General features: G+C 38.0%; 1 protein-coding gene across 2 annotated transcripts in view; it reads left to right on the forward strand.

The window, feature by feature from the left end:
- The window catches only part of VAMP9 (vesicle associated membrane protein 9), a 48,252-nt gene that overhangs the window by 13,169 nt on the left and 22,569 nt on the right, over positions 1–12,514 (forward strand). The window contains exons 3-5 of one of the 2 annotated variants that reach the window (XM_024993610.2): positions 525–621; positions 3,040–3,141; positions 10,210–10,368. In XM_024993610.2, coding sequence (XP_024849378.1) covers positions 525–621; positions 3,040–3,141; positions 10,210–10,368 — 358 coding nt within the window. The remainder of the gene's footprint in view (positions 1–524; positions 622–3,039; positions 3,142–10,209; positions 10,369–12,514) is intronic. The other variant, XM_059887797.1, reaches the window with a different exon arrangement.

Raw genomic sequence — 12,514 nt, forward strand, 5'->3', positions numbered from 1 at the left:
AGGTACACTTTGGATTACTGTGGGGAAGTTTAATTCCCCCTCAACTCATGTTCTCCAGAATATTTGATCTTTGCAGTTTATGACTTTTAAATTCTAATCTGTCATGATAGAAAGCCAAGAACTGCCAAAATTAAGTATGTCTACCTAAAAATATAAGAATACTAAAAGTCAGTGAACAAATAGAATTTTCTGTTTGATCATAGTCTAGATGTAACCTTGGAATGTGAGTGACTTCCATCAAAGGCATGTCAAATATACATATATATGATCAGATTATTAGACTTTTCCCTGTTGTAATTTGTTTTCCTTGATGCAATGTTAAATAGATATTCACATTTTAGAGTTTTTATCTAACATAATTTAATTCTTCATATGTATGAAAGATTTTCTAATTATTTTGATTATAAAAAGTTACCTACATAGTTTGTATACTATTAATGAAAGCTTGAAAACAAAATTCAATTCTCTGTATCAGTACTTAATTTCTTTAATATTATATGTAAATGAATGTATTCTTTTCAAAGCTTTGTCTACCATACTCTCTTTATTGACGGAATCACTTACCTTTGTGCCTCAGACAATGCCTTAGATATTTTAACACCATCTGCATTTCTTAAAAATGTAAGTAATTTCTTATACTACTTTGACTTTTTCAATTACTGAAATTATGAGGTCTGATTTATAGTTTATTAGTAGTAATGTCCCTAGCCAAGAGCAGATCAGCCATCTGTCCATATAGCAGAGCCATTAATGACCTTCAGAGATTTCTCACCCTCACCCTTCACCTATCTCCTGCCTCCACACGTCCCCCCACTCTAAAGCAAGATCTGCAAAGACAATCAACCCAGATCTATCAGAATCTCTCTTTATATTTCTTTTGTCCTTTCAAAGTAGAAAAACTTAAGCTTTAGTATCAATAATATTTAGTATGCTTTCTTAGTAGCTGCTGCTGCTGCTAAGTCACTTCAGTCGTGTCTGACTCTCTGAGACCCCATAGATGGCAGTCCACCAGGCTCCCCGTCCATGGGATTCTCCAGGCAAGAACACTGGAGTGGGTTGCCATTTCCTTCTCCAATGCATGAAAGTGAAAAGTGAAAGTGAAGTCGCTCAGTCATGTCCTACTCTTAGCGACCCCATGGACTGCAGACTACCAGGCTCCTCTGTCCATGGGATTTTCCAGGCAAGAGTACTGGAGTGGGGTGCCATTGCCTTCTCCGTTCTCAGTAGCATATGTATTTAATTTTCAAACACATGTAAGATACTTCTGGCAGAAAATGTGAATCAATTACAAGAGTTAAAAAAATTTTTTAATCATTCATACTACCTTTGTTGTTGTTTTAGTCACTAAGTCGTATCTGACTCTTTTTCAACCCCATCTGCTGTAGCCCACCAGGCTCCTCTTGTCCATGGAATTCTCCAGGCAAGAATACTGGAGTGGGTTGGCATTTCCTTCTCCAGGGGATCTTCCAGACCCAGAAATCAAACCCGAATCTCCTGCACTGCAGATAAATTCTTTTATCACTGAGCCACCTGGGAAGCCCTACATTACCTTCAGGGAATGTTTTATGTAAAAGTTACCAACAAATATAAAATATAAATAGAGTAATTATATGTGTGTACTTATGCAGATATTTGAGATTTTATAAATTTCTTAAAAGGTAATTGCTGCTGCTGCTGCTAAGTAGCTTCAGTCGTGTCTGACTCTGTGCGACCCCATAGACGGCAGCCCACCAGGCTTCCCCGTCCCTGGGATTCTCCAGGCAAGAACACTGGAGTGGGTTGCCATTTCTTTCTCCAATGCGTGAAAGAGAAAAGTGAAAGTGAAGTCGCTCAGTCGTGTCTGACTCCTAGCGACCCCATGGACTGCAGCCTACCAGGCTCCTCTGTCCATGGGATTTTCCAGGCAAGAGTACTGGAGTGGGGTGCCATTGCCTTCTCCAAAATTAACATTCTCTAATAGCTATCATCTGTTACTGACGATTACCCAGAATTTGATAACTGCAGTCCATGGGGTTGAAAAGAGTCGGACACAACTGAGCAACTAAGCAACAACAAGAACAAGGTTGTGAAAGGCAGTCTCAGAGACAGACTAGGAATAAACCATTATTCTAGTAATTTTGTGATCCAGATAGTATGCTTGTTTCTTATTTTAAAAAGTAAATAATACTAATCTTCAATTTTATTCACAAGTATATAATTTAGGATAAATATTTTAACAAAGAAATATTAATGGAAAATCAGTCAAGTATATTATACTTATTAATAGATAGTCTCCAGTCATATTCATGAACCATTCATAGATTTTGTTTGCTTAGCTTACCAACTTGTTTTAACACAACTCAAATCTTAACCACATAGAATCAAGGAGTATAAGGCCTAATATTGTAATTCACTCTACCTTTATGCCTAGACAGTTGTTAGCACCTACATGATAAACACTGTTAGCCGTTTAACTGACTAGAATTTTTTTCCCCTCTCTGCCATTATGGAAAAACATCCCAACTTTACCAACTTTTCAAAATCAGGTAACACAAAATTTCTCAACTGCATGATTTTTACCACTGCTTCTGGGATGATAGAGCATTAAGTACAAACAGCTGTCAGAATTCCTTCTTGAAGCTTTGAAATGTCATTTAACAACCCTATAGGGTTAACATTTAGGTGGGTTTGTTTTGTTATCATTGAATGGATTTTGAAAGTAAGGCAGGAGGAGAAAATGAAAGGCGCTTATTTAGAGAATATCATAGACCCCCTATTTTTCCTTGTCTGCCAGAGGTAACATCTGTGAGTCCCAAGTCCCGAGAAATATCAACACCAAAGAATCAAGGTACACCTGCAGTCTCATGATATGAGATACGAGCAGTTTTCATTATACTGCATCTTTAAAATAGAAACATACCCTGCCACCAAAAATCTAGAACTGTTCTGTTTTCTCTTATTGCAAGTTTCTACCAGACTTTGCTTCAAATTAACACTTGTTTTGTAATTCTATGGTTGAAATTATCTACACAGTTTAAATATTTCCATTGATTTCTCCAGGTTAGTGAGACTTTTCTGAAAAATCCTTTGATGTCACAAGAACATTTTTCTCCTTCAAATGCAGTTGCTGCAGATTTTCAACAAGTATTAGGAAAGTATATGGTATGTAACCTCTAACTGTATTCCTAAACATTGTCAGGGAGACTTCCCCAGTGGTCCACTGGGTAGGACTCCAGCCTCCACTGCAAGGGGCCCAGATTCAGTCCCTGGTCAGGGAGCTATGATTCTCCAAGCCATGCAGCGTGGCCAAAAAAAAAACATGTCAGTATCACTTCTGAAAAATCAGTTAGGAGTTTAAGAGCTGTTAAGATGAATGAGAACTAAGAAGAACTTTTATCTTTCTATAATGGAAAGGAAAGATATCCACGATATCTTGGTAAGTAAATAAAGCAAGAGAGAGAAAATATATATGGCATACTATTATTTACTTACCATCCTGATATACAACCATTTTAAGCAAAAGGAATAAATACAAGTATATGTGTTGCTTATAGTGAAAAAGGGGAGGATGGAGAGACAAGGGAAGGATAAACTGAAAACATGCCTCTAAGGGATGAGGATGAGAATAGAAACTAGACCTCTGTGAACGAAACCTGTCTTGCAAATTTGACTTGGAACTACATAAACATTTTACGCAGTTTTAAAAATTGTAAAATATTTACACAATCATTCTGTACATATTTTACATACATATAAAATTATTAAATATTTTAAAAGTAGGCCCTCAGCAGAAATTAACATTGTAAATCAACTATACTTCAATAAAATTTGTTTTAAAAAGGAGTCCTGGGACTTCCCTGGCAGTCCAGTGATTAAGATGCCACACTTCCACTGCAGAGGTGTGGGTTCGATCCCTGGTCTGGGACCTAAGATATCACATGCCCCATGGCACAGCCAAATATTAAAAAAAAAAAAAAAAGTCCCTAATAAGTGAAATAAAACAGTGACAAGAAGGCAAATGACGTGTGATTCAACTTACATGAGGTACATAGAGTATCAGATTTAGAGACAGAAAGTAGAAGGTTGGTTGCCAGAGCCTGGGTGGAAGGGAGCAGGAAGAATTGTGTTTAATGGATATACAGTTTCAGTTTAGGAAAATAAAAAAATCCAGGAGATAGATGGTGGTGACAGTTGTATAGCAATCTGAGTATACTTAATGCACTGAACCATACAGTTAAAATGGTTAAAATTGAACATTTTATAAAGTTTTTTCTTTTCTTGAAGTATATAAGAATATATATTTTGAACAATATTGTATAAATTACTGTGGTACAAAACAGTGATTCACAATTTTTAAAGGTTATACTCCATTTATAGTTATTATAAAATATTGGCTGTATTTCCTGTGTTGTACAGTATATCCTTGTAGCTTATTTTGTACTTAATAATTTGTACTTCTTAATCTCCTGCACCTAACTCCCCTCCCGCCTTTCCTGTCCCCACCGGGAGCCACTAGTTCATGCCTTTTATCTGTTAGTCTGGTTCTTTTATGTTATATGCACTAGTTTGTTATGTTTTTTAAATTCCACATATGAGTGATGTCATATAGGATTTCTCTTTCTCTAGCTGACTTATTTCATTTAGCATATCGCACTCCAAGTCCATTCATGCTGCTGCAAGTGGCAATATTTTATTCTTTTTAAAAAATTGTATTTATTTATTTTTGGCTGCACAGGGTCTTCGTTGCTGCACAAGGGCTTTCTCTAGTAGCCGTGTGCGGGGGCTCCTCTTCCTTGTGGCGCATGGACTTATTGCAGTGGCTTCTCTTGTTGCAGAGCACGGGCTCTAGAGCACACGAACTTCAGTAATTGCAACACGAGGGCTCAGTGATTCCAGCTCAGGGGCCCTTGAGCATGGGCTCAGTAGTTGTGGCACAGGGGCTTAGTTGCGGTTGTGGCATGTGGGATTCTTCCTGGGCCAGGGATTGAACCTGTGTCCCCTGCATTGGCAGGCAGACTCCCAACCTCTGAACCACCAGGGAAGCCCCATGGTTTTGTTTTTAAGAAAAAAACAAGGCCATAGCTTTTAGAGGTACAAACTCAAGCGTTTACAGATTAAAATAATAGACTGCCTAGGATTTCCTTTAAAATAATACATTTGGGGAAGGGGTAGTCAGTAGTAGGGGCTTCCCTCGTGGTTCAGACAGTAAAGAACCTACCTGTAGTGTGGGAGACCTGGGTTCAATCCCTGAGTTGAGAAGATCCCCTGGAGAAGGGAATGGCTACCCACTCCAGTCTTCTTGCCTGGAGAATCCCAACAGAGGAGCCTGGCGGGCTACAGTCCCTGGGGTTGCAGAGTCAGATGCAACTGAGCAACTAACACTTTGACTTTTCAATCAGTAGTAAGACAGACAGAAATAAGATTGGCCACGTGTTGATAACTGCTGAAACTAGGTATGGGTACACTAAACAATTCACTCTTTCTGTATATGTTTGAACTTTTCCATAATAAAAAAAAAAAATTGGCCACACCTTGCGGCTTGTGGGATCTGGGTTCCCCAACCAGGGATCAAACCCTTGCCTCCTGCAGTGGAAGCTCAGAGTCCAAACCACTGGACCACCAGGGAATTCCCCATAATAAAATGTTTTAAGTATGCCCCATAATAAAATGTTTTAAAACAGTTCATTTTCTGTTTATGTGTAACAAATCACCACGAGTCAGCAGCCCCAAGCAGCACACATTTATTACGTCACCGTTCCTGTGGGTCAGGAGTCGTGTAACTGGGATTTTCGGCTCAGGGTCTCGCCAGGCTGCCGTCAGTGTGTCAGCCCAGCTGTGTTCTCATCTGTTAGCGCTGGGGGAGAATCTGCCTCCAGCCTCATTCAGCTTGTTGCAGAATTGATTTCCTAAGAACTGCGTGAGGACTGCAGCTTTTTGCTGGCTGTTGGCTGGAGGACACCCTCGGTCCTAAGACTGATAGCAGTTCTTTATCACCAGGACATCCTCAGCACACATGCTTGCTTCTTCAAGGCCAGCAGAGGAATCTCTCATTCCAGTCTGCTGAATGACATAATATGATAATCACAGGAGTGACATCCATCACCTTTTCTTCCGTTCACTAAGGGCAAATCACACTGAAGGGAGGGGATGTTACAAAGATGTGACTCCATGGGGGTCCCTATAGCGTGTGTCCACCACAATGCCTGAAAAAATAATGAAGGATAGATATATCAAATTTACATACTGTTCTATGGAGAATTCTGCAGTATTCATCACAGCCAAAATCTATTATTAACATGCTCCCTGAAAACCAGTTACCCTGCGAAAATATGCACATGTTAAGCAGTTAACACAACTGACATCAAAGAAATTTCTGTTTAACATTTATAAACTAACCCAATGAGCTTTAAATCTGTAGAAAGTTTTTATGAAAGTTGTTGACTTTTTAATGCTGTAATTAACAAAATGCACACAGGGAAAAAAGTATTTTTGAGGCAGTTTTAAATATTTATATATATGTGTGTGTGTGTATATATATATGTGTGTGTGTGCCAAATAACATTGAATGGACTATGAATACATTATATTAACAAAATTTAAATGATTCTCTTAGAATAAAGGAAATGGCAACCCACTCCAGTATTCTTGCCTGGAGAATCCCATGGACAGAGGAGCCTGGTAGGCTGCAGTCCATGGGGTCACTAAGAGTCAGACGTGACTGAGCGACTTGACTTTCACTTTACACTTTCATGCCTTGGAGACGGAAATGACAACCCACTCCAGTGTTCCTGCCTGGAGAATCCCAGGGACAGAGGAGCCTGGTGGGCTGCCGTCTATGGGGTTGCACAGAGTCAGAAACAACTGCAGCAACTTAGCAGCAGCAGCAGCTTAGATTAAAAAGAGTAAACATTTTTAAAAGGAGAGAAAAAGGGAAAAGAAATAAAAAGAAAAATCAAAGATTCACCATTTATCTTGACTGTGTCTTAATAAAAATTTTAACCTGTGAGCCACAGAGGCATCTACCTAACATTTCTTAGCACACGCCACCAAAACCTTATTTCCAAACAAGGTCACATTCATAGGTATCCAGAATCAGGACTTGAAAGCATGCTTTTAGGGGGACACAGTTCAACTAGCAGCTCCCTCTTTTCTAAATCCAACTGGTGAGCTCCTCACAGAATGTCAGTCCTAAGTTGCACGGTCCAGTGACCAAGAGGAGAGTTCTGTTTAAGGTGGATGTGATCACTTGCCAAAGCATAGGGGATTTTAATATCATTTTTATTTAAAAAATAATGCTCAGTAGTAAGGTGAGATAATACAAAAGTATAGAAAGTGAAACATAAGTATTTCTTACACTGTCAAACAGACACTCTTGAGGTGAGCACTCAACAGTTTGGGGTGAACCTTCCAGAATTTTATATGTATATGTGTAAATTCACAAAACTGGGATCATTAGGTCAACAGGTAAAGGTTTAATCTCTAGAGCCTCTTGATCTAAATCCTAGTTTTCCTTCTAGTTGTGTTGTCATTCAGTCGCTAAGTCACGTCCAGCTCTTTGCAACCCCAGGGGCTGCAGCACACCAGGCTTCCCTGTCCTTCACTGTCTCCCAGAGTTTGCTCAAACTCGTGTCCATTGAGTCGACTGTGTAACACTGGGCAATATATTTACTTCTCTCAGTCTGAGTTTTCTTATTTAGAAAATAAAAGATGATAAGATTACTACTTTGTATAAAGGTTTGGGAATTAAATGAGCTAATAAATGTGAAGTGCTTGAAACAGTACCTGGCACACACAAAGTGCTTAATAAGATTATTTAATACTCTACTGCAGCTGCAGCTTATTTTTTAAATATACTATATCTTAAAGATCTGTTTTTTAACTTAAATACAGTTGATTTACAATGTTATGTTAGTTTCAGGTATAAAACACAGTGATTCAGTTATATACATATATTCTCTTTCAGATTCTTGTCCCTTATAAATTACTACAAAGTATTAAGTACTTTGAGTATAGTGAAATATTGCTGAGTATAGTTCCGTGTGCTGTATACTAGGTCTTTGTTGGTTATCTATTTTTATATATAGTATTGTATATACGTTAATCCCAAACTCCTAATTTATCCCTGCCCCTACATCCACATTTAGTCATCATAAATTTGTTTTCTATTTCTGTTTTGTAAATATGTTCATTTGTATCTTTTTTCTTAGACTCCACATTTAAGTGATATCATATGGTATTTGTCTTTGGTTACTTCACTTAGTGTGATAATCTCTAGGTTTATGCATGTTGCTGCAAATGGCATTATTTCATTCTTTTTATGGCTGAGTAATATTCAGTTATATATATCTGAATATATTTATCCATTCATCCATTGATGGACACTTGGGTTGCTTCCATGTCCTGGCTATTATAAATAGTGCTGCAGTGAACATTGGGTGCAGGTATCCCTTTACAGTTTTCTCCAGATATAGATATATTTTTAATATGGATAGAGTGGACAACAAAAATAGGAACAACAAACAAGAGCAATGAATAGGAAGCAGTAACAAATATGGTAGCTATTAATCCAGCTATGTCAGTAATCACTTTAAAAGTTAATGGTGTAAATACACCAATTAAAAGACAGAGATTATCAAACTGGATCAATGAACTGTCATGAGAAAGAGAAGACAAGCCACAGACTGAGAGAAAATATTTGCAAAAGACAAATCTGTTAAAGGACTGTAATCCAAAATATACAAAGAACTCTTAAAACTCAACAAAAAGAAAATAAACAATCCAGTTTTAAAAGTGGGCCAAATATTTAAATAGATGTCTCACCAAAGAAGACATGCAGATGACAAATAAACATATGAAAAGGCCCAATATCTTATGTATTAGGGAATTGCAAATTATAGCAACAATGGGGTACCCCTAACTTACCTATTAGAATGGCTAAAATTCAAAACACTGACAATACCAAATGCTGACAATGTGGAGCAGGAGGAACTCTTATTTACTGCTGGTGGGAATGCAAAATGGTACAGTCACTTTGGTAGACAATTTGGCACATTCTTATGCAACTAACATCCTCTTACCGTATGACCCAGCAATTGTGTTTCTCAGTATTTACCCAAAGGAGTTAAAAATCATATCTACACAAAAAACCTGTATATGGATATTATACAAGTGTTATTCATAATTGCAGAAACATGGCAGCAATCAAGATGTCTTCCCATAGGTGAATGGATAAATAAACTACAGTATGGACTATTATTCAGCACTATAAAGAAATGAGCTACTGAACCATGAAAAGACATGAAGGAACCTTAAATACATGTTACTAAGTGAAGGAAGCCAATCTGAAAAGGCTCCATACTGTATGACTCTATATGGTATTCTAGAGAAAGCAAAACTATGGCGACAGTAAAAAAAGACCAGTTGTTGCTCGGGCTTAGAGAGAAGGGAAGCATGAATACGTGGAGCACAGAGGATTTTAAGGGCCATTATGAAACTGTTCTGTATGATTCTCTTGTGACAAATACATGTCATTAGACATTTGTCCAAATCCACCAAATGTGCACTATTAACAGTGAACCCTAAGGTAAACTACGGACTTTGGATGATAATGGTGCATCACTGTAGGGACATCCGTTGTGACAAATGGATCACCCAGGCGCAGGATGTTGATGGTGAAGGAGGCTGTGTGTGGGGGCGGGGGGAGGGGTAAGGAATATGCAGGAACTCTGAAATTTCCACTCAATTTTATTGTCAACCTAAAAAGTGAAGTGAAAGTTGCTCAGCCGTGTCTGACTCTTTGTGAGCCTATGGACTGTAGCCTGCCAGGTTCCTCTGTCCATGGAATTCTCCAGGTCAGAATACTGGAGTGGGTAGCCAGTCCCTTCTCCAGGGAATCTTCCCAACCCAAGGATCGAACCCAGGTCTCCCACATTGCAGGCAGATTCTCTACAGCCTGAGCCACCAGGGAAAGTCTATACAAATAAGTAATTTAAATTAAAAAAAAACACTTCAGAACATTGCTGGTTAAATACATTGATATATTCCCTCTCTCACCATTCCCCATTTTTTTTCTGCAAGATTAAGGTAGGACAATTTGAGGCTCAGTTGATTCTCTATGCTGAAATACCAGTGAGATGTCCCTCTGACACCTTTGTTCCGATTTGTACAATGTATTACAATAGATTTCACTTATAGAAAATTAAATGTATATTATATTTCACTTCTCTGTAGATGAAATATAATACAAATCAAGTTGACAGCTCGATATCCACACTGAAGAGTCAAGTAACTGATGTAAAAAATGTTATGACCCAAAATATCGATAAAATTTTGGAAAGCGAAGACAGATTGAATATCTTCACTGGTAGAATGGATGATCTGCAAACAACTGTGAGTGTTCCACAGCTGTCTTGATACCCAAACAGTGCTCTAAGTCATAGGATCCCTGCTCTGGAGACAAACTGCCCAAAGCAAAAACATTCTGGGACACTCAGTGAGATGATCCTGTATCACCAGACTCTCTCTTTATCAAAGATTATTGCAGTGCAACTAAAATAGTAAAAGGATAATTCTAAAACAACCCAAATTTTAAAGCCTATTAAAGGAGAAAATGGTTATTTGTGTAACTGAAGGATTTCCTATTTAAGAAACACACAGGTTAGTCAACAAATAAATTCCAAGAGGAAAAGGAGAGCGAAACTTAGCGAAAAAAGGATTTAGAAGAGTTATCAGTTGCAATATGTAGTCATTAGTGGATTTTGATTCAAATAAACTACAAAAATGAACATTTACAGTATCATGAAACAGATATTTGAACTCTGGCTGGATATTGACGAGATTAAGAAATGTTAGTAATTTTTAGGTGTGATAATGGCATTCTGGGTATGTTTTTGAAGAGTCTTTACTTATTAGAGATATATACTAAAATATATATGAATGAAATTATGTAACATCTAATATTTGCTTCAAAATAGTTCAGGAGTAGGGGAGTAGAATGGGGTATACATTAAACAAAAATTGGCCATAAATTAACAATGGTTGAATCTGGATGTTGAGTATATAGGGATTCATTATACCATCCTGTCAACTTTTGTTATATGTCTGAAATTGTCTGTTAGAGAACAGTTTTAAAACAATCACTAAGGTTTGAAGAGTTCCCTCTGAACATTTTTTTTTCTTGGCCATGCTTCACGACTTGTGGGATCTTAGTTCCCTGACCAGGGATCAATCCTGTGCCCCCTGCAATGAGGCACAGAGTCCTAACCACTAGATCGCCACAGAATTCCCTGTGGTGAGCATTTTAAATTTTATTTTTACAGATCTTTTCTAGAAACACAGATACCATATAAAGCAAAGTATATACATACTTTTTACTTACCAAGTTCTGTTGGTTCAACCTCCTAAATCTTTTTTATTATAAGCTTCATTTTTTTCACCTTTCAAAACAATTTACAAGGTATTATTCATATATAATATTCACGCACTCTTAAGTATGGAGTATGATGAACTGTGATAATTGTGAACAATTGTGTGACCGCAGTCAAGTTGTAGACTAGCTCTTCCATCCTAAAATCTGCCCTCCTCTGTAGTTGACTCTCCCCCCACCCCTGACCCCAACCAACTACTCATCTGCTTTCTGTCACCAGTGGTGTCTTTTCCGGAATGTCTTATAAGTACAGTCATACAGTGTATAGTATTCTGTGTCTGACTTCTTAATGTTTTTGATATTCATGTTGTGCATGTTAATGTTTTCTTCCTTATCACAGAATGGCTAAATCTCTTTTAAACCCACCTTCTGCCCATTCCAGTGCCGCTCACTGTCTCACTCTGAGGTCAGTTACCTCTTGTCTGAATATGGTAATTCCCAGATTTAATTGTTCTCCCTATTTTTGGTCCCGCTCTGCTCCATTCATCCTCCACAGTGACACTAGAGTATTCTTTTAAAATTCAAGTAGTGAGCATTATCTACAGCCCTCTTTTTAAATTATTATTATTATTATTTTTTGCTGTGCTGGGTCTAAGTTGCAGCATGCAGTATCTTTTATTGCAGCACAGGGGCTTCTCTCTAGTTGAGTCCCACGGACTCAGTTGTCCTACAGCCTGTGGGATCTTAGCTCCCCAACCAGGGATCAAACCCATGTCCCCTGCATTAGAAGGTGGATTCTTAACCTCTGGACCACCAGGGAAGTCCCTATTGATAGCCTTCTTAAAACCCCCCTGTGGTGCAAGGTAGAGTCCAACCTCCCTAACTTGATGAGCTTTCTTCTGACTACATTGCCAGTCACATCACCCAGAGGTCATGGTTTTATAGTTTATAAATCTCAAAAATTATCAGACTACTTGTAGTTCTCCCAAATACATGTTGCATTATTTCATACCCGTATGCATACTGTTCCTTCTTTTTCCTTGCTTTGGAAAACTTCTACTCATCCATCAAAACCCAACTCAAGAATCATCTCCTCATCCATTTCTCAGGCTGAATCTATCCCTCTCTCATCTGTGCAGTCCCTGCATCTTTTATTTATTGATTAATTTG

This window comes from Bos taurus, chromosome 6 (genome assembly GCF_002263795.3).
Source record: "Bos taurus isolate L1 Dominette 01449 registration number 42190680 breed Hereford chromosome 6, ARS-UCD2.0, whole genome shotgun sequence".
NCBI lineage: Eukaryota > Metazoa > Chordata > Mammalia > Artiodactyla > Bovidae > Bos > Bos taurus.